At 55.3% G+C, this 20,171-nt stretch overlaps 2 protein-coding genes across 2 annotated transcripts; both read right to left on the reverse strand.

Moving 5' to 3' along the window:
- Positions 1-317: 317 nt before the first annotated feature.
- On the reverse strand, positions 318-10,394 carry SULT2B1 (sulfotransferase family 2B member 1). Its single transcript, XM_034072343.1, has 8 exons — positions 10,358-10,394; positions 7,355-7,499; positions 6,037-6,245; positions 4,934-5,060; positions 3,428-3,522; positions 2,490-2,541; positions 1,938-2,066; positions 318-703 (listed from the first exon to the last, which is right to left on the reverse strand). Exons 2-8 carry the CDS (start codon positions 7,485-7,487, stop codon positions 318-320), a joined length of 1,131 nt encoding a protein of 376 aa, XP_033928234.1. The 5' UTR covers positions 7,488-7,499; positions 10,358-10,394.
- A 1,672-nt stretch (positions 10,395-12,066) lies between these two features.
- RPL18 (ribosomal protein L18) lies at positions 12,067-18,183 on the reverse strand. Its single transcript, XM_034072415.1, has 7 exons — positions 18,122-18,183; positions 17,856-17,942; positions 16,544-16,651; positions 15,225-15,323; positions 14,389-14,512; positions 13,245-13,314; positions 12,067-12,195 (listed from the first exon to the last, which is right to left on the reverse strand). The coding sequence occupies exons 1-7, from the start codon at positions 18,122-18,124 to the stop codon at positions 12,120-12,122; spliced, it is 567 nt and encodes a 188-aa protein (XP_033928306.1). The 5' UTR covers positions 18,125-18,183; the 3' UTR covers positions 12,067-12,119.
- Positions 18,184-20,171: the final 1,988 nt, after the last annotated feature.

Here is a 20,171-nt window from a genome sequence, read left to right on the forward strand (position 1 = left end):
GGGACCCCCCCCCCAATAGAGCTTTATGGGACCCCCAATGGGGGGGGGAAAGTGATGGGGACCCCCCCCCCCAATAGAGCTTTATTGAGCCCCCCAATGGGGGGGGAGTGATGGGGACCCCCCTCAATAGAGCTTTATGAGACCCCCAATAGGGGGGGGGGGGAAAGTGATGGGGACCCCCCCCCCAATAGAGCTTTATGAGACCCCCAATTGGGGTGGGGGTGATGGGGACCCCCCCCCAATGGTGTGTGTGTGGGGGGGGGGGGGGGGGGGGGGGGGGGGTGGTGGGGCCCCCCCCCCCCCCAATGGTGTAGAGCTTAAGGTGGGGGGGGCTCGGTGGGGGCGGGGTCTTGATAGGAGGGGGGCGTGGCCTCGATGGGAGGGGCCACGGTGGGCGGGGCCACGGTGGGCGTGGCCTCGGTGGGCGGGAGGGCTCGGGAGGGGGCGGGGTCATGTGATGAGGTGGGAAGGGCCTCGGAGGGAGGGGCCTCAATTGGAGGGGGCGGGGTCACGGGAGGAGGGGGCGTGTCCTCGGTGGGCGTGGCCTCGGTGGGCGTGTCCTCAGTGGGCGGGGCCTCGGGCTCCTCCTCGGGGGGGTCCCAGGGGAAGGTCAGCCCCACCCCCCCCATGCGCTCCCTGTACACGTGATCGAAGCGCGCGCTCTGCTCCGGGGTCAGGTGATTCTTCCAGTCACCTGAGATGCCTGCGGGGGGAGGGGGAGATGGAGACACTGGAGACCCTCCCCCACCCATCCCATACATCCCATATCCCATATATCCCATCCTATGTATTCCATACATCCCATCCCCCATGTATCCTATATATCCCATATTCCATCCCGTGTATCCCATATATCTCATATATCCCATATCCCATCCCATCCATCCCATATATCCCGTGTATCCCATATCCCATATACCCCATGTATCCCATGTATTCCATGTATCACATCTATCCCATCCCAACCATCCCATTTATCCCATATATCCCGTGTATCCCATATCCCATATATCCCATATAAGCCATGTATCCCATCCCATATCCCATATATCCCATATATCCCATCCATCCCCTGTATCCCATATATCCCATGTATCCCATATCCCCCATCTATCCCATATATCCCATCTATCCCATCCATCCCATATATCCCATCCATCCCCTGTATCCCATATCTCATATATCCCATCTATCCCATCCCATACCCCATATATCACATACCCCATATATCCCATTCCATCCCATTCATCCCATATAGCCCATTCATCCCATATACCCCATATATCCCATACCACATATATCCCATTCCATCCCATCCATCCCATACCCCATATATCCCATATACCCCATATATCCCATCTAACCCATATCCCATATATCCCATCCATCCCATCCCATATACCCCATATACACCATATACTCCATATCCCATATACCCCATACCCCATATACCCCATACCCCATATACCCCATATACCCCATATACACCATACACCCCATATACCCCATATACCCCATATACCCCATACACCCCATATACCCCATATACCCCATATACCCCATATACCCCATACACCCCATATACCCCATACACCCCATATACCCCATATACCCCATATACCCCATATACCCCATATACACCATACACCCCATATACCCCATACCCCATATACCCCATACACCCCATACACCCCATATACCCCATATACCCCATACACCCCATACACCCCATACACCCCATACACCCCATACACCCCATACACCCCATATACCCCATATACCCCATACACCCCATATACCCCATATACCCCATACACCCCATACACCCCATATACCCCATATACCCCATATACCTCATACACCCCATACACCCCCCACCCCCCCACCCCCCCACCCCCCATACCCCCCCCACCCCCCCACCCCCCATCCCCCCCCACCCTTCCTGAGGAAGGTCCCTCTGCGCATGTCCAGTATGAACCGAGGCGAGAGGCTGAAGTTGCTCATCCGGTTACTGCTCATGGCAGCGAACGAGGCATTGGCCACAATGGCGTCAACGGCAGCGCCACCTAGCGGCCGGTCCAGGAACTGACAGAGGCGGCGCACGGAGCCCCGGAGGTCCTGGGATAACATGGGATAACATGGGATGGACATGGGATAACATGGGATAACATGGGATGGACATGGGATAACATGGGATAACATGGGATAACATGGGATAACATGGGATGGACATGGGATAACATGGGATAACATGGGATGGACATGGGATAACATGGGATAACATGGGATGGACATGGGATAACATGGGATAACAGCAGCGCCACCTAGCGGCCGGTCCAGGAACTGACAGAGGCGGCGCACGGAGCCCCGGAGGTCCTGGGATAACATGGGATAACATGGGATAACATGGGATAACATGGGATGGACATGGGATAACATGGGATAACATGGGATGGACATGGGATAACATGGGATAACAGCAGCGCCACCTAGCGGCCGGTCCAGGAACTGACACAGGCGGCGAACACAGCCCCGGAGGTCCTGGGATAACATGGGATAACATGGGATAACATGGGATAACATGGGATGGACATAGGATAACATGGGATAACATGGGATAACATGGGATGGACATAGGATAACATGGGATAACATGGGATAACATGGGATGGACATGGGATAACATGGGATAACAGCAGCGCCACCTAGCGGCCGGTCCAGGAACTGACAGAGGCGGCGCACGGAGCCCCGGAGGTCCTGGGATAACATGGGATAACATGGGATAACATGGGATGGACATGGGATAACATGGGATAACAGCAGCGCCACCTAGCGGCCGGTCCAGGAACTGACACAGGCGGCGCACGGAGCCCCGGAGGTCCTGGGATAACATGGGATAACATGGGATGGACATGGGATAACATGGGATAACATGGGATGGACATGGGATAACATGGGATGGACATAGGATAACATGGGATAACAGCAGCGCCACCTAGCGGCCGGTCCAGGAACTGACACAGGCGGCGCACGGAGCCCCGGAGGTCCTGGGATAACATGGGATAACATGGGATAACATGGGATAACATGGGATGGACATGGGATAACATACATGGGGACATGGGATAACATGGGATAACATGGGATAACATGGGATAACATGGGATGGACATGGGATAACATGGGATAACGGCAGCGCCACCTAGCGGCCGGTCCAGGAACTGACAGAGGCGGCGCACGGAGCCCCGGAGGTCCTGGGATAACATGGGATAACATGGGATGGTCATGGGATAACATGGGATGGACATGGGATAACATGGGATAACATGGGATGGACATGGGATAACATGGGATAACATGGGATGGACATGGGATAACATGGGATATATGGGATATATGGGATGGGATCTATGGGATGAGCTCTCACCTGCTGCAGTTCCTCATAGCTGATACAGAAGAAGTTCTCTTGGCCTCTCAGCTCCATCCAGCCCCGAACGTGGTCAAACCAGGAGCCAAAGGGAACTGGGGGAGATGGAGCCAGTGAGACCCATAGAGACCCATAGAGACACATAGAGACACATAGAGACCATAGAGACCATAGAGACACATAGAGACCATAGAGACACATAGAGACACATAGAGACACATAGAGACCCATAGAGACACATAGAGACACATAGAGACCCATAGAGACCATAGAGACCCATAGAGACCATAGAGACACATAGAGACACATAGAGACCATAGAGACACATAGAGACACATAGAGACCCATAGAGACACATAGAGACACATAGAGACCCATAGAGACCATAGAGACACATAGAGACACATAGAGACACATAGAGACACATAGAGACACATAGAGACCCATAGAGACACATAGAGACCCATAGAGACACATAGAGACACATAGAGACACATAGAGACCCATAGAGACACATAGAGACACATAGAGACCCATAGAGACACATAGAGACCATAGAGACACATAGAGACACATAGAGACACATAGAGACCATAGAGACACATAGAGACACATAGAGACCCATAGAGACACATAGAGACCATAGAGACACATAGAGACACATAGAGACACATAGAGACACATAGAGACCCATAGAGACCCATAGAGACCCATAGAGACACATAGAGACCATAGAGACACATAGAGACACATAGAGACCCATAGAGACCATAGAGACACATAGAGACACATAGAGACCCATAGAGACACATAGAGACACATAGAGACCCATACAGACCCATAGAGACACATAGAGACACATAGAGACACATAGAGACCATAGAGACACATAGAGACACATAGAGACACATAGAGACACATAGAGACCATAGAGACCCATAGAGACCCATAGAGACACATAGAGACACATAGAGACACATAGAGACACATAGAGACACATAGAGACCCATAGAGACACATAGAGACACATAGAGACACATAGAGACACATAGAGACACATAGAGACACATAGAGACCATAGAGACACATAGAGACACATAGAGACCCATAGAGACCATAGAGACACATAGAGACACATAGAGACACATAGAGACCCATAGAGACACATAGAGACACATAGAGACACATAGAGACACATAGAGACCCATAGAGACACATAGAGACCCATAGAGACACATAGAGACCATAGAGACACATAGAGACACATAGAGACACATAGAGACACATAGAGACCATAGAGCCCCATAGACCCCATAGACCCCATAGGCCCCATAGACCCCATAGACCCCATAGGCCCCATAGACCCCATAGACCCCATAGACCCCATAGACCCCATAGACCCCATAGACCCCATAGGGCCCATAGACCCCATAGACCCCATAGACCCCATAGGCCCCATAGACCCCATAGACCCCATAGACCCCATAGACCCCATAGCGCCCCCACCGTCCCCCTGCAGGAAGCGCTCCATGAACTGCTCTAGGGTCCCTGGGTCCTTATAGGGCCGGAAGATTCGGGCGAAGTGATAGAGGGAGACGAGAACATCCTTGGGGTTCCGCACGGTGTAGATGACCTGGGGGGTGTGGGGGGAGATATGGGGTGAGCTATGGGGCAGCTATGGGGTACAGAGCTATGGGGTGAGCTATGGGGCAGAGGTTTGGGGCAGTGCAGCTGCCCCATTGCTGCCCCATAACTGCCCCATATCCACCCCACATTAACCCCACATCCACCCCATATCCACCCCATAACTGCCCCATATGCGCCCCATATATCCACCCCATATCCCCCCCATATCCACCCCATATCCACCCCATAACTGCCGCATAACTGCCCCATTGCTGCCCCATATCCACCCCATAACTGCCCCATAACTGCCCGATATCCACCCCATATCCCCCCCATCTCCACCCCATATCCACCCCATATCCGCCCCATATCCATCCCATAACTGCCCCATTGCTGCCCCATATCCACCCCATATCCACCCCACATTAACCCCATATCTGCGCCATCGCTGCCCCATAACTGCCCCCTATCCCCCCCATATCCACCCCATAACTGCCCCATATCCACCCCATTGCTGCCCCATAACTGCCCCACAACTGCCCCATCTGAGCAGGCGCGGCCGGGGGCAGCCCCGAGCTCTGCCCCATATCCACCCCATATCCACCCCACATTAACCCCATAGCTGCCCCATAGCTGCCCCATAGCTGCCCCATAACAGCCCCATAGCTGCCCCATAGCTGCCCCATAGCTGCCCCATAGCTGCCCCATAGCTGCCCCATATCCACCCCATAGCTGCCCCATAGCTGCCCCATATCTGCCCCATAGCTGCCCCATTGCTGCCCCATATCCACCCCATAGCTGCCCCATAGCTGCCCCATATCTGCCCCATAGCTGCCCCATAGCTGCCCCATATCCACCCCATAGCTGCCCCATATCTGCCCCATAGCTGCCCCATAGCTGCCCCATATCTGCCCCATATCTGCCCCATAGCTGCCCCATAGCTGCCCCATATCCACCCCATAGCTGCCCCATAGCTGCCCCACCTTAGCCTTGGACCCAAAGAACGCCTTAGGGAAGAGCTGCACGGGGAGGTGTGAACTGAGCAGGCGCGGCCGGGGGCAGCCCCGAGCTCTGCGCAGGCCCAGGAGGGTCTCCAGCCAAGGACCCCGATCCCAGTTAGGCACCGACTGGACCCACTGGGGGTCCCCATTGGAGTGAATGAGGCTGAGGATCTCCAGCATCCAGACCGTGCCTGGGGTCAATGGGGTCAATGGGGTCAATGGGGTCAATAGGGATCAATAGGGATCAATAGGGTCAATGGGGTCAATGGGATCAATGGGGTCAATGGGGTCAATGGGGTCAATGGGATCAATGGGGTCAATGGGAGCAATGGGGTCAATGGGAGCAATGGGGTCAATGGGGTCAATGGGGTCAATGGGGGCAATGGGGGCAATGGGGTCAATGGGGTCAATGGGGTCAATGGGGTCAATGGGGGCAATGGGGGCAATGGGGTCAATGGGGTCAATGGGATCAATGGGGTCAATGGGGTCAATGGGATCAATGGGGTCAATGGGATCAATGGGGTCAATGGGATCAATGGGGTCAATGGGGTCAATGGGATCAATGGGGTCAATGGGGTCAATGGGGTCAATGGGATCAATGGGATCAATGGGATCGATGGGATCGATGGGAGCAATGGGGTCAATGGGATCAATGGGGTCAATGGGGTCAATGGGGATCAATGGGGTCAATGGAGTCAATGGGGTCAATGGGGTCAATGGGATCAATGGGATCAATGGGATCAATGGGATCGATGGGAGCAATGGGGTCAATGGGATCAATGGGATGGGAATGGGATGGGATCAATGGGATCAATGGGAACAATGGGATCAATGGGATCAATGGGATCAATGGGATGGGATGGGAATGGGATGGGGATGGGATCAATGGGATCAATGGGATGGGAATGGGATGGGGATGGGATCAATGGGATCAATGGGATCAATGGGATGGGAATGGGATGGGGATGGGATCAATGGGATCAATGGGATGGGAATGGGATGGGGATGGGATCAATGGGATCAATGGGATCAATGGGAATGGGATGGGATCAATGGGATGGGATGGGGATGGGATGGGAATGGGGATGGGGTGGGCTCCATTTACCCCCATTACCCCCATTGACCCCATTAACCCCATTACCCCATTAACCCCATTGACCCCATTGACCCCATTAACCCCATTAACCCCATTACCCCATTAACCCCATTGACCCCATTGACCCCATTAACCCCATTAACCCCATTACCCCATTAACCCCATTGACCCCATTGACCCCACTGACCCCACTGACCCCATTACCTGACTTCTGGTAGGTGACATTGAACACGTCATCATCATACACTGGGAATTCCCGAGCGGCCTCAATCCCACGGGGGCTGTACAGGAGCCCTGGGAATGTGATGCCCTCGTGCTGGAAGTACCCGTGGGACATCCCAATGGGGTCCTATGGGGGGGGAAGGACCAATCAGAGAGCGGCATCCATAACCTGCAGCCAATCAGCTGCATCCTCATCAGCTGCAGCCAATCAGCTGCATCCTCATCACCTGCAGCCAATCAGCTGCATCCTCATCACCTGCAGCCAATCAGCTGCATCCTCATCACCTGCAGCCAATCAGCTGCATCCTCATCACCTGCAGCCAATCAGCTGCATCCCTATAACCTGTATCCAATCAGCTGCATCCCCATTGAGGGTAATGGGGGAGGAAAGGACCAATGAGAGAGCAGCATCCCATAACCTGCAGCCAATCAGCTGCATCCTCATCAGCTGCAGCCAATCAGCTGCATCCCTATAACCTGTATCCCATCACCTGCAGCCAATCAGCTGCATCCTCATCAGCTGCAGCCAATCAGCTGCATCCCTATAACCTGCATCCCATAACCTGCAGCCAATCAGCTGCATCCCCATAACCTGCATCCAATCAGCTGCATCCTCATCACCTGCAGCCAATCAGCTGCATCCCCATTGAGGGTAATGGGGGGGGAAAGGACCAATGAGGGAGCAGCATCCCATAACCTGCAGCCAATCAGCTGCATCCTCATCATCTGCATCCAATCAGCTGCATCCCCATTGAGGTTAATGGGGGAGGAACGGACCAATCAGGAAGCAGCATCCCCATCCCCATTGGGGGTTATGGGGGCGGAAAGGACCAATCAGGAAGCTGCATCCCCATCCCCATTGGGGGTTATGGGGGGGGAAGGACCAATCAGGAAGCTGCATCCCCATCCCCATTGAGGTTAATGGGGGGGGGGAACGGACCAATCAGGAAGCTGCATCCCCATCCCCATTGAGGGTAATGGGGGGGAAAGGACCAATCAGGAAGCTGCATCCCCATCCCCATTGAGGGTAATGGGGAGGAAAGGACCAATCAGGAAGCAGCATCCCCATCCCCATTGAGGGTTATGGGGGGGAAAGGACCAATCAGGAAGCTGCATCCCCATCCCCATTGAGGGTTATGGGGGGGAACGGACCAATCAGGAAGCCCCATCCCCATTGATGTCCCGGGGGGGGTCCTGGTATCATAGCAACCAAGGAACACAAAACATGGGGTGAAGGAGCTGCCCTGACCCCCCCCCCAATATAGACATGGTCGGGTCCTAGTGCCCCCCCCTATATAACCGGTACCACTGGGTCCTAGTGCCCACCCTCTATAACCGGTACCACCGGGTCCTAGAGCCCACCCTCTATAACCGGTACCACCGGGTCCTAGTGCCCACCCTCTATAACCGGTACCACCGGGTCCTAGTGCCCCCCCTCTATAACCGGTACCACCGGGTCCTAGTGCCCACCCTCTATAACCGGTACCACCGGGTCCTAAAGCCCCCCCCCTATAACCGGTACCACCGGGTCCTAGTGCCCACCCTCTATAACCGGTACCACCGGGTCCTAGTGCCCACCCTCTATAACCGGTACCACCGGGTCCTAGAGCCTCTATAACCGGTACCACCGGGTCCTAGTGCCCCCCCTCTATAACCGGTACCACCGGGTCCTAGTGCCCACCCTCTATAACCGGTACCACAGGGTCCTAGTGCCTCTATAACCGGTACCACCGGGTCCTAGTGCCCCCCCCCCATAACCGGTACCACCGGGTCCTAGAGCCCCCCCCCTATAACCGGTACCACCGGGTCCTAGAGCCCCCCCTCTATAACCGGTACCACCGGGTCCTAGAGCCCACCCTCTATAACCGGTACCACCGGGTCCTAGAGCCCACCCTCTATAACCGGTACCACCGGGTCCTAGTGCCCACCCTCTATAACCGGTACCACCGGGTCCTAGTGCCCCCCCTCTATAACCGGTACCACCGGGTCCTAGAGCCTCTATAACCGGTACCACCGGGTCCTAGTGCCCACCCTCTATAACCGGTACCACCGGGTCCTAGTGCCCACCCTCTATAACCGGTACCACCGGGTCCTAGTGCCCCCCCCCTCTATAACCGGTACCACCGGGTCCTAGAGCCCACCCTCTATAACCGGTACCACCGGGTCCTAGAGCCCCCCCTCTATAACCGGTACCACCGGGTCCTAGTGCCCCCCCCCTCTATAACCGGTACCACCGGGTCCTAGTGCCCCCCCCCTCTATAACCGGTACCACCGGGTCCTAGAGCCTCTATAACCGGTACCACCGGGTCCTAGTGCCCCCCCCCTCTATAACCGGTACCACCGGGTCCTAGTGCCCCCCCCCTCTATAACCGGTACCACCGGGTCCTAGAGCCCCCCCCCCTATAACCGGTACCACCGGGTCCTAGTGCCCCCCCCTATAACCGGTACCACCGGGTCCTAGTGCCCACCCTCTATAACCGGTACCACCGGGTCCTAGACCCTTTATAACCGGTACCACCGGGTCCTAGTGCCCCCCTCTATAACCGGTACCACCGGGTCCTAAAGCCCCCCCCTATAACCGGTACCACCGGGTCCTAGAGCCCCCCCCCTATAACCGGTACCACCGGGTCCTAGTGCCCCCCCTCTATAACCGGTACCACCGGGTCCTAGTGCCCCCCCCTCTATAACCGGTACCACCGGGTCCTAGTGCCCACCCTCTATAACCGGTACCACCGGGTCCTAAAGCCCCCCCCTATAACCGGTACCACCGGGTCCTAGTGCCCCCCCCTATAACCGGTACCATTGGTTCCTATCACCCCCCCCATATCCCATCCCTATGGGTCCCCCCACACCTCATCCCCCCCATTCCCCCCCCAATTTGGGTCCCCCCCCTCCCCCTCCCCCCCCACCCCCCCCCATTGGTCCAGCCCCCCCTATACCCCCCAAAACGAGGCTCTCCCCCCCCTCCCCCCCCCAGGTACCTGCCTCGCTCCGGAGCCGCTCCCAACCAATCAGGGCGGGGCTCGCGTCCCCCCCCCCCCCTCCCCCCCCCGTGGGGTGACCCCGCCCCCCCCCGGGGTGACCCCGCCCCCCCCTTTGCGCAACACCCCCCGGACCGGTTCGTGTGTCATTGGGGTTGTGCCCCCCCCGCCCCATAGACACGTGGGGGGTGAATGGGAGGGGCTATGGGGTGAATGGGAGGGGCTATGGGGTGAATGGGGGGGCTATGGGGTGAATGGGGGGTAATGGGGTAAATGGGGGGCAATGGGGTAAATGGGGGGGCTATGGGGTGAATGGGAGGGGCTATGGGGTGAATGGGGGGGTAAATGGGGGGGTTTGGGGGGGCAATGGGGTAAATGGGAGGGGCTATGGGGTAAATGGGAGGGGCTATGGGGTAAATAGGGAGGTAATGGGGTGAATGGGGGGGTAATGGGGTGAATGGGGGGTAATGGGGTAAATGGGGGGCTATGGGGTGATGGGGTAAATGGGGGGCTATGGGGTGAATGGGGGGGTAATGGGGTAAATGGGGGGGTAATGGGGTAAATGGGGGGCTATGGGGTGAATGGGGGGTAATGGGGTAAATGGGGGGTAATGGGGTAAATGGGGGGGCAATGGGGTGAATGGGGGGTAATGGGGTAAATGGGGGGGCTATGGGGTAAATGGGGGGGTAATGGGGTGAATGGGAGGGGCTATGGGGTGAATGGGGGGGCTATGGGGTAAATTGGGGGTAATGGGGTGAATGGGGGGCAATGGGGTGAATGGGGGGCAATGGGGTGAATGGGAGGGGCTATGGGGTGAATGGGGGGCAATGGGGTAAATGGGGGGGTAATGGGGTGAATGGGAGGGGCTATGGGGTAAATGGGGGGTAAATGGAGGGGCTATTGGGTAAATGGGGGGTTGGGGGGAAATGGGGTAAATGGGGGGGACCCCAAAACCCAATGGGGTTGAACCCCAATGATGACGCACATGGGGGTGACCCAAATGATGAATCCGAATGGGGGTGACCCCAATAACGACGCACATGGGGGTGACCCTAATAATGAATCCAATGGGGGTGACCCCAATGATGAATCCCATAGGGGTGACCCCAATAATGACGCACATGGGGGTGACCCCAATAATAAACCCCAATGGGGGTGACCCCAATGTCAGATCCCATACTGGGGCCGATGCCTTTATAGGGGTTCAGTTCTTGTAGCCCCGACTTGCTGACCCCAATAATGAATCCCAATGGGGTGACCCCAAAACCAATGGGGGGTGACCCCAATAATGAATCCCATAGGGGTGACCCCAATAATGATGTACATGGGGGGGTGAACCCCAATAATGAAAGCCAATGGGGGTGACCCCAAAACCCAATGGGGGTGACCCCAATGAAACCCAATGGGGGGGTGACCCCAATAATGAATCCCAATGGGGGTGACCCCAATAATGACGCACATGGGGGGGGGTGACCCCAATGCCGGATCCCATATTGGGGCCGATGCCTTTATTGGGGTTCAGTTCTTGTAGCCCTGACTGGCTGACCCCAATAATGAATCCCAATGGGGGGGTGACCCCAATAATGAATCCCAATGGGGGTGACCCCAATAATGAATCCCAATGGGGGTGACCCCAAAACCCAATGGGGGGTGAACCCCAATAATGAAACCCAATAGGGTGACCCCAATAATGACACACATAGGGAGCCCCAATGGGGTGACCCCAATGTCAGATCCCATATTGGGGCTGATGCCTTTATTGGGGTTCAGTTCTTGTAGCCCCGACTTGCTCTTCGGCCCCGAGCGCGTTCGAACTTCCTGCCCTTGGAGCGGACATAGGGTCTGGGGGGGACATGGGGGTCAATGGGGAGCCCATGACATGGGGGGACCCCATAACCACCCCATTGATCCCATAACCCCCCCCATTGATCCCATAACCCCCCATTGATCCCATAACCACCCCATTGATCCCATAACCCCCCCCATTGATCCCCCATAACCCCCCATTGCCCCCATAACCCCCCCCATTGATCCCATAACCCCCCCATTGATCCCATAACCCCCCCCATTGATCCCATAACCCCCCCCCATTGATCCCATAACCCCCCCTATTGATCCCATAACCCCCCCTATTGATCCCATAACCCCCCCCCATTGATCCCATAACCCCCCCCACTGCCCTTGGAGCGGACATAGGGTCTGGGAGGGACATGGGGGTTAATGGGGAGCCAATGACATGGGGGGACCCCATAACCACCCCATTGATCCCATAACCCCCCCCCATTGATCCCATAACCCCATTGATCCCATAACCACCCCCATTGATCCCATAACCCCCCCATTGATCCCATAACCCCATTGATCCCATAACCCCCCATTGATCCCATAACCCCCCCATTGATCCCATAACCCCCCCCATTGATCCCATAACCCCATTGATCCCATAACCCCCCCATTGATCCCATAACCCCCCCATTGACCCTTTAAGGTGCCCCCATTGCCCCTATAACCCCCCCCCATTGCCCCCTTAAGGTGCCCCCATAACCCCCCCATTGCCCCTTTAAGGTGCCCCCATTGCCCCCTTAAGATGCCCCCATAACCCCTCCCCCATTGCCCCCTTAAGGTGCCCCCATTGCCCCTTTAAGGTGCCCCCATAAGGTGCCCCCATTGCCCCCTTAAGGTAGCCCCAATAGACACCCTTTAACCCCCCCCAATCCCCCCTTAAGACCCCCCCCATACCCCATAACTTACCCCAATACCCCTTTAAATCACCCCTAAACCCCCCTCTTAAGCCCCCCCCAACCCCATTAAGGTAACCCCATTAAGGTAACCCCATTAAGGTAACCCCATTAAGGTAACCCCATTAAGACCCCCCCCCCCCCATCACTTACTTGGTGTGGCTATGGGGTGTCCCTGGTGCCTTCCCAAAGTGCCTATAGACCTCTCGTGCCTTTCGGGGTCCTGGATGGAAATGGGGGGGGCACCCCATAAGCACATGGTTATGGGGTGGGGGGTCCCATAAGGACCAAAGGGTCCCATAAAGATCAATGTGGGGGGGGTCCCATAAGGATCAATAAGGACCAAAGGGGGGTTCCCAATAGGGGGGGGGGTTCCCATAAGGATCAAAGGGGGGGATCCCATAAGGATCAATGTGGGGGGGGCTCCATAAGGACCAAAGGGGGGTTCCCATAAGGTCCAAAGGGGGGGGGGGGGGTGTTCCCATAAGAACCAATGTGGGGGGGGTCCCATAAGTCCCAATGTGTGGGGACCCCATAAGGGGAACCCCATAAGGATCAATGTGGGTGACCCCATAAGGATCAATGGGGGGGGTCCCCATAAGGATCAATGGGGGGGGTCCCCATAAGGACCAAAGGGGGGGGGTTCCCATAAGGCCCAATGTGGTGGGGGTCCCTTTAGGACCAAAGGGGGGTTCCCATAAGGCCCAATGTGGGGTGACCCCATACAGATCAATGTGGGGTAACCCCATAAGGATCAATGTGGGGTGACCCCATAAGGACCAAAGGGGGGGGTGTTCCCATAAGAACCAATGTGGGGTGACCCCATAAGGATCAATGGGGGGGTTCCCATAAGAACCAATGTGGGGGGACCCCATAAGGGTGACCCCATAAGGATCAATGGGGGGTTCCCATAAGGCCCAATGGGGGGTGACCCCATAAGGATCAATGGGGGGGGACCCCATAATGGGGTTCCCATAGGGATCAATGTGGGGTGACCCCATAGGGATCAATGTGGGGGGTGACCCCATAGGGATCAATGTGGGGTGACCCCATAAGGATCAATGGGGGGGGTGACCCCATTAGGATCAATGGGGGGGTGACCCCATAGGGATCAATGGGGGGGGTGACCCCATAGGGATCAATGGGGGGGTGACCCCATAGGGATCAATGGGGGGGTGACCCCATAAGGATCAATGGGGGGGTTCCCATAAGAACCAATGTGGGGGGACCCCATAAGGGTGACCCCATAGGGATCAATGGGGGGGGTGACCCCATAGGGATCAATGGGGTGACTCACCGGACAGCAGGACGGTTCCCTTCCCTTTTGGGGTGGCCATGGCCAGTTGATCGAAGGTGAGGATGGATCCCCCAGCCCGGAGGATGCGGGTGCGGGCACCCCGAGTGACCCTCAATGCACACAGCTATGGGGGACCCCAAAACACATGGGGGTCAATGGGCATGGACCCCAAAACATATGGGAGTCAATGGGCATCGACCCCAAAACTGCTTCAATTCACCCCAAAACTGCTTCAATTCACCCCAAAACTGCTTCAATTCACCCCAATAACACCCCCATCCCCCCCCCCGAGTCACCCTCAATGCACACAGCTATGGGGGACCCCAAAACACATGGGGGTCAATGGGCATGGACCCCAAAACCAATGTTAGTCAATGGGCATGGACCCCAAAACTGCTTCAATTCACCCCAAAAACACCCCCGAGTCACCCTCAATGCACACAGCTATGGGGGACCCCAAAACACATGGGGGTCAATGGGCAGGGACCCCAAAACATATGGGGGTCAATGGGCATCGACCCCAAAACACATGGGAGTCAATGGGCATGGACCCCAAAACCCATGTTAATGAATGGGAATGGACCCCAAAACTGCTTCAATTCACCCCAAAACCCACATTGACCCCAAAATCCCTTTAATTCACCCCAAAACCCCATTAATGACTAAAGACCCCAAAATCCCTTTAATTCAGCCCAAAACCCCCATTAATGACCATCAACCCCAAAATCCCTTTAATTCACCCCAAAACCCATGTTAATGAATGGACATCGACCCCAAAACCCCCATTAACGACCACAGACCCCAAAACCCCTTTAATTCACCCCAAACCCCATTACCTTCAGCTTAGGGACATCCTGGATCCGGACGTCATCAGTCACTGTCCCTACAACCACTGCAGTCTTATCAGCCCTACCAGGCTTCTTCATCATGCGGATCTATGGGGTGGGATATGGTGTTCCCAGTATGGGATATGGGGTTCCCAGTAAGGGATATGGGGATCCCAGTATGGGATATGGGGATCCCAGAATGGGATATGGTGTTCCCAGAATGGGATATGGGGTTCCCAGTATGGGATATGGTGTTCCCAGTATGGGATATGGGGATCCCAGTATGGGATATGGGGATCCCAGTATGGGATATGGTGTTCCCAGTATGGGATATGGGGATCCCAGTATGGGATATGGGGTTCCCAGTATGGGATATGGGGATCCCAGTATGGGATATGGGGATCCCATAATGGGATATGGTATTCCCAGTATGGGATATGGTGTTCCCAGTATGGGATATGGGGATCCCAGTATGGGATATGGTGTTTCCATAATGGGATATGGTGTTCCCAGTATGGGATATGGGGTTCCCAGTATAGGATATGGTGTTCCCAGTATGGGATATGGGGTTCCCAGTATGGGATATGGTGTTCCCAGTATGGGATACGGTGTTCCCAGTATGGGATATGGTGTTCCCAGTATGGGATATGGTATTCCCACAATGGGATATGGCGTTCCCAGAATGGGATATGGGGATCCCATAATGGGATATGGTGTTCCCAGTATGGGATATGGTATTCCCACAATGAGATATGGCATTCCCATAATGGGATATGGTGTTCCCAGAGTGGGATATGGTGTTCCCATAATGGGATATGGGGATCCCATAATGGGATCCAGCATTCCCAGAACCAGGATCCGGCATTCCCATAACTGGGATATGGCATTCCCATAATGGAATATGGCATCCCCATAACTGGGATCCGGCATTCCCATAACTGGGATACAGCATTCCCATAATGGGATATAGCATTCCCAGTATGGGATCCAGCATTCCCAGTATGGGCTCTGGCATTCCCAGTATGGGCTCTGGCATTCCCAGTATGGGCTCTGGCATTCCCAGTATGGGATCCAGCATTCCCAGTATGGGATCCAGCATTCCCAGTATGGGCTCCGGCATTCCCAGTATGGGATCCAGCATTCCCAGTATGGGCTCCAGCATTCCCAGTATGGGCTCCAGCATTCCCAGTATGGGCTCCAGCATTCCCAGTATGGGCTCCGGCATTCCCAGTATGGGCTCTGGCATTCCCAGTATGGGATCCAGCATTCCCAGTATGGGCTCCAGCATTCCCAGTATGGGCTCCAGCATTCCCAGTATGGGTACTCACCATACGGGACAGGGCCAGGGGGGGTCGGTTGCTCCTGCTCATGAACAGCCTCTTGAGGACAACCTTGTTGAAGGCTGAATTGGTGCGACGGGCAAGGAAGCGGTAGAGCTGTGGGGACACCAGTAACACCAGTAACACCAGTACCGGTAATGGGGATACCAGTAACACCAGTAACACCAGTACCGGTAATGGGGATACCGGTAACACCAGTAACACCAGTACCGGTAATGGGGATACCGGTAACACCAGTACCGGTAATGGGGATACCGGTACCGGAGGTGTCAATACCGGTACTAAAGACGTTAATACCGGTACTAAAGACGTTAATACCGGTACTAAAGACGTTAATACCGGTACTAAAGACGTTTATACCGGTACTAAAGACGTTAATACCGGTACTAAAGACGTTTATACCGGTACTAAAGACGTTAATACCGGTACTAAAGACGTTAATACCGGTACTAAAGACGTTTATACCGGTACTAAAGACGTTTATACCGGTACTAAAGACGTTTATACCGGTACTAAAGACGTTAATACCGGTACTAAAGACGTTAATACCGGTACTAAAGACGTTAATACCGGTACTAAAGACGTTAATACCGGTACTAAAGACGTTTATACCGGTACTAAAGACGTTAATACGGGTACTAAAGACGTTTATACCGGTACTAAAAACGTTAATACGGGTACTAAAGACGTTAATACCGGTACTAAAGACGTTAATACCGGTACTAAAGACGTTTATACCGGTACTGAAGACGTTAATACCGGTACTAAAGACGTTAATACCGGTACTAAAGACGTTAATACCGGTACTAAAGACGTTAATACCGGTACTAAAGACGTTTATACCGGTACTAAAGACGTTAATACCGGTAGTAAAGACGTTAATACCGGTAGTAAAGACGTTAATACCGGTAGTAAAGACGTTAATACCGGTAGTAAAGACGTTAATACCGGTACTAAAGACGTTTATACCGGTACTAAAGACGTTAATACCGGTACCGGAGGTGTCAATACCGGTACCGGAGGTATCAATACCGGTACCGGAGGTGTCAATACCGGTACCGGAGGTATCAATACCGGTACCGGAGGTGCCAATACCGATACCGGAGGTGTCAATACCGGTACTAAAGACGTTAATACCGGTACTAAAGACGTTAATACCGGTACTAAAGACGTTAATACCGGTACTAAAGACGTTAATACCGGTACTAAAGACGTTAATACCGATACCGGAGGTGCCGTTACCGGTACCGGAGGTGCCGTTACCGGTCCCCATCCCCCCCCCCCGGTGCCCCCATCCCACCTTCACCAGCAGCCTCAGGTAGATGTCCTGGCTCTTGGGCTCCCGTCTCCGAACCTTCCGGTCCCGGTTATGGCGGATATCGATGCCCTGCACAGACCCCCCCCGTTAGGCCCCATCCGGTACCGGATCCGCCCCAAACCGGTTCCATCCGGTCCCTCAGGGTCCCCCCGTTACATCCGGGTACCGATGGAACCGGATCGGTGCCATCCGGGGGCGGATGGAGGCGGATAACGGAGCCCCCCCCCCCCCCGCACAACGGGACCCACCATGATGGCCGCTGAGCGCAAGGCAGAGGAAGGAGCGCAGGGGATGATGGGAAACAAGGGGCTTCCGGCTCTGCCCTCAGACAAGATGGCCGCCGAGGCTTCGCGTTGCCATGACAACGCCGCTGCTATTGGCTGGAGCGGACGTGCCCTTAACAAAGATGGCGGCTCTCACGCCGTGAAGGGGCGGGGCTAAAGCGGACGAGCGCTCCCATTGGCTGGCGTCGGCGCTCGGTGCAACGGGATTGGTGGGTGGGGAAGGGGGAGGAGCTTCCGGCGTGGCCTGAGGGGACCCGGGGGGGGCCATATAGGGACCCTATAGGGATTCTATAGGGATGCAATGGGATCCAATAGGGATCCTATAGGAATTCTATAGGGGTCCAATGGGATCCAATAGGGATCCTATAGGAATTCTATAGGGATGCAATGGGATCCAATAGGGATCCTATAGGAATTCTATAGGGGTCCAATGGGATCCAATAGGGATCCTATAGGAATTCTATAGGGATGCAATGGGATCCAATAGGGATCCTATAGGGATTCTATAGGGGTCTAAATGGGGATCCAATAGGGATCCTATAGGGATTCTATAGGGGTCCAATGGGATCCAATAGGGATTCTATAGGAATTCTATAGTGGTCTAATGGGATCCAATAGGGATCCAATAGGGATTCTATAGGGATGTAATGGGATCCAATAAAGATCCTATAGGAATTCTATAGGGATGCAATGAGATCCAATAGGGATCCTATAGGGATCTAATGGGATTCAATAGGGATCCTATAGGAATTCTATTTGGGTCCAATGGGATCCAATAGGGATCCTATAGGAATTCTATGGGGATCCAATAGGGATCCTATAGGGATTCTATAGGGATGCAATGGGATCCAATAGGGATCCTATGGGAATTCTATAGGGATGCAATGGGATTCAATAGGTATCCTATAGGGATTCTATAGGGATGCAATGGGATCCAATAGGGATCCTATAGGTATTCTATAGGGGTCCAATGGGATCCAATAGGGATCCTATAGGAATTCTATAGGGGTCCAATGGGATCCAATAGGGATCCTATAGGAATTCTATAGGGGTCCAATGGGACCCCCTCTCCCCCCCCTCCCATCCCCCTCCCCATCCCCCCCCCCCCATCCCATTGGTCCAATCGAGGGTCACGTGTTTATTCTATACAAAAGCCCCTCCCCCACACCCCCACTTTGGGGGGGGGGGTCACGACCCCCAAAACCCACGTGGGTGGGGGGGGGTGGGGGGAGGGGTCCTAAAGTGGTCAAAGTGCTGGGGGGGGGGGAGGGGTTTGACCCCCCCCAATGGGTGGGGGGGGGGGGGAGGGGTCGGACTCAAGCCCCTCCCCCCTCCCAGTGATGCTACTGGCCTGTACTGGGGTTACTGGGGGCAATGGGGTCCTATGGGGGGGGGTGTGGGGTGGGGGGGGGCAACCTATGGGGCCCCCCCATTGTGCTTTGAATCAGCCATGGGGCTGGGGAATAAATAGGGGGGGGACCCCCATTGGGGTTCATTATGGGGGGGGGACCCCCCAATTGGGGTTCATTATGGGGGGGGTGGATGGACCCTTATGGGGGGGGCACCCCCCAATTAGGGGTCACTATGGGGGGGGTGGATGGACCCCTATGGGGGGGGGGCACCCCAATTGGGGGTCACTATGGGGGGGGGGGGGTGAATGGACCCCTATGGGGGGGGCACCCCCCAATTGGGGGTCACTAGGGGGGGGGTGGATGGACCCCTATGGGGGGGGGGTCACCCACCAATTGGGGGTCACTATGGGGGTGGATGGACCCCTATGGGGGGGGCACCCCCCAATTGGGGGTCACTATGGGGGGGGGCACCCCCCAATTGGGGTTCATTATAGGGGGGACCCCTATGGGGGGGGGGGTCAGTCCGGTTATGGGGTCCCCCACCATGGGGGGGGTGTGGATGGATCCGGATGGAGCCAAGGGATGGGAATGGGATCCTATGGGATCCTATGGGAGCTGGATCCCAATTCCCAGTGATGGGTCCCAGTTCCTGGAGCTGGATC

This window comes from Melopsittacus undulatus, chromosome 27 (assembly GCF_012275295.1).
Source record: "Melopsittacus undulatus isolate bMelUnd1 chromosome 27, bMelUnd1.mat.Z, whole genome shotgun sequence".
Lineage (NCBI taxonomy): Eukaryota > Metazoa > Chordata > Aves > Psittaciformes > Psittaculidae > Melopsittacus > Melopsittacus undulatus.

Excerpts from the sequence above, each read along its gene's own strand:
- SULT2B1 (XM_034072343.1), bottom strand. The coding sequence starts at position 7,487 with ATGTCCCACGGGTACTTCCAGCACGAGGGCATCACATTCCCAGGGCTC. Across the intron at positions 6,246-7,354 it reads TGTCACCTACCAGAAGTCAG|GCACGGTCTGGATGCTGGAG; the intron begins GTAATGGGGTCA and ends CATTGACCCCAG. Across the intron at positions 5,061-6,036 it reads TCTTTGGGTCCAAGGCTAAG|GTCATCTACACCGTGCGGAA; the intron begins GTGGGGCAGCTA and ends CACACCCCCCAG.
- RPL18 (XM_034072415.1), bottom strand. Across the intron at positions 15,324-16,543 it reads CCCTGGCCCTGTCCCGTATG|ATCCGCATGATGAAGAAGCC; the intron begins GTGAGTACCCAT and ends CCCACCCCATAG. Across the intron at positions 14,513-15,224 it reads AGGATGTCCCTAAGCTGAAG|CTGTGTGCATTGAGGGTCAC; the intron begins GTAATGGGGTTT and ends GGTCCCCCATAG.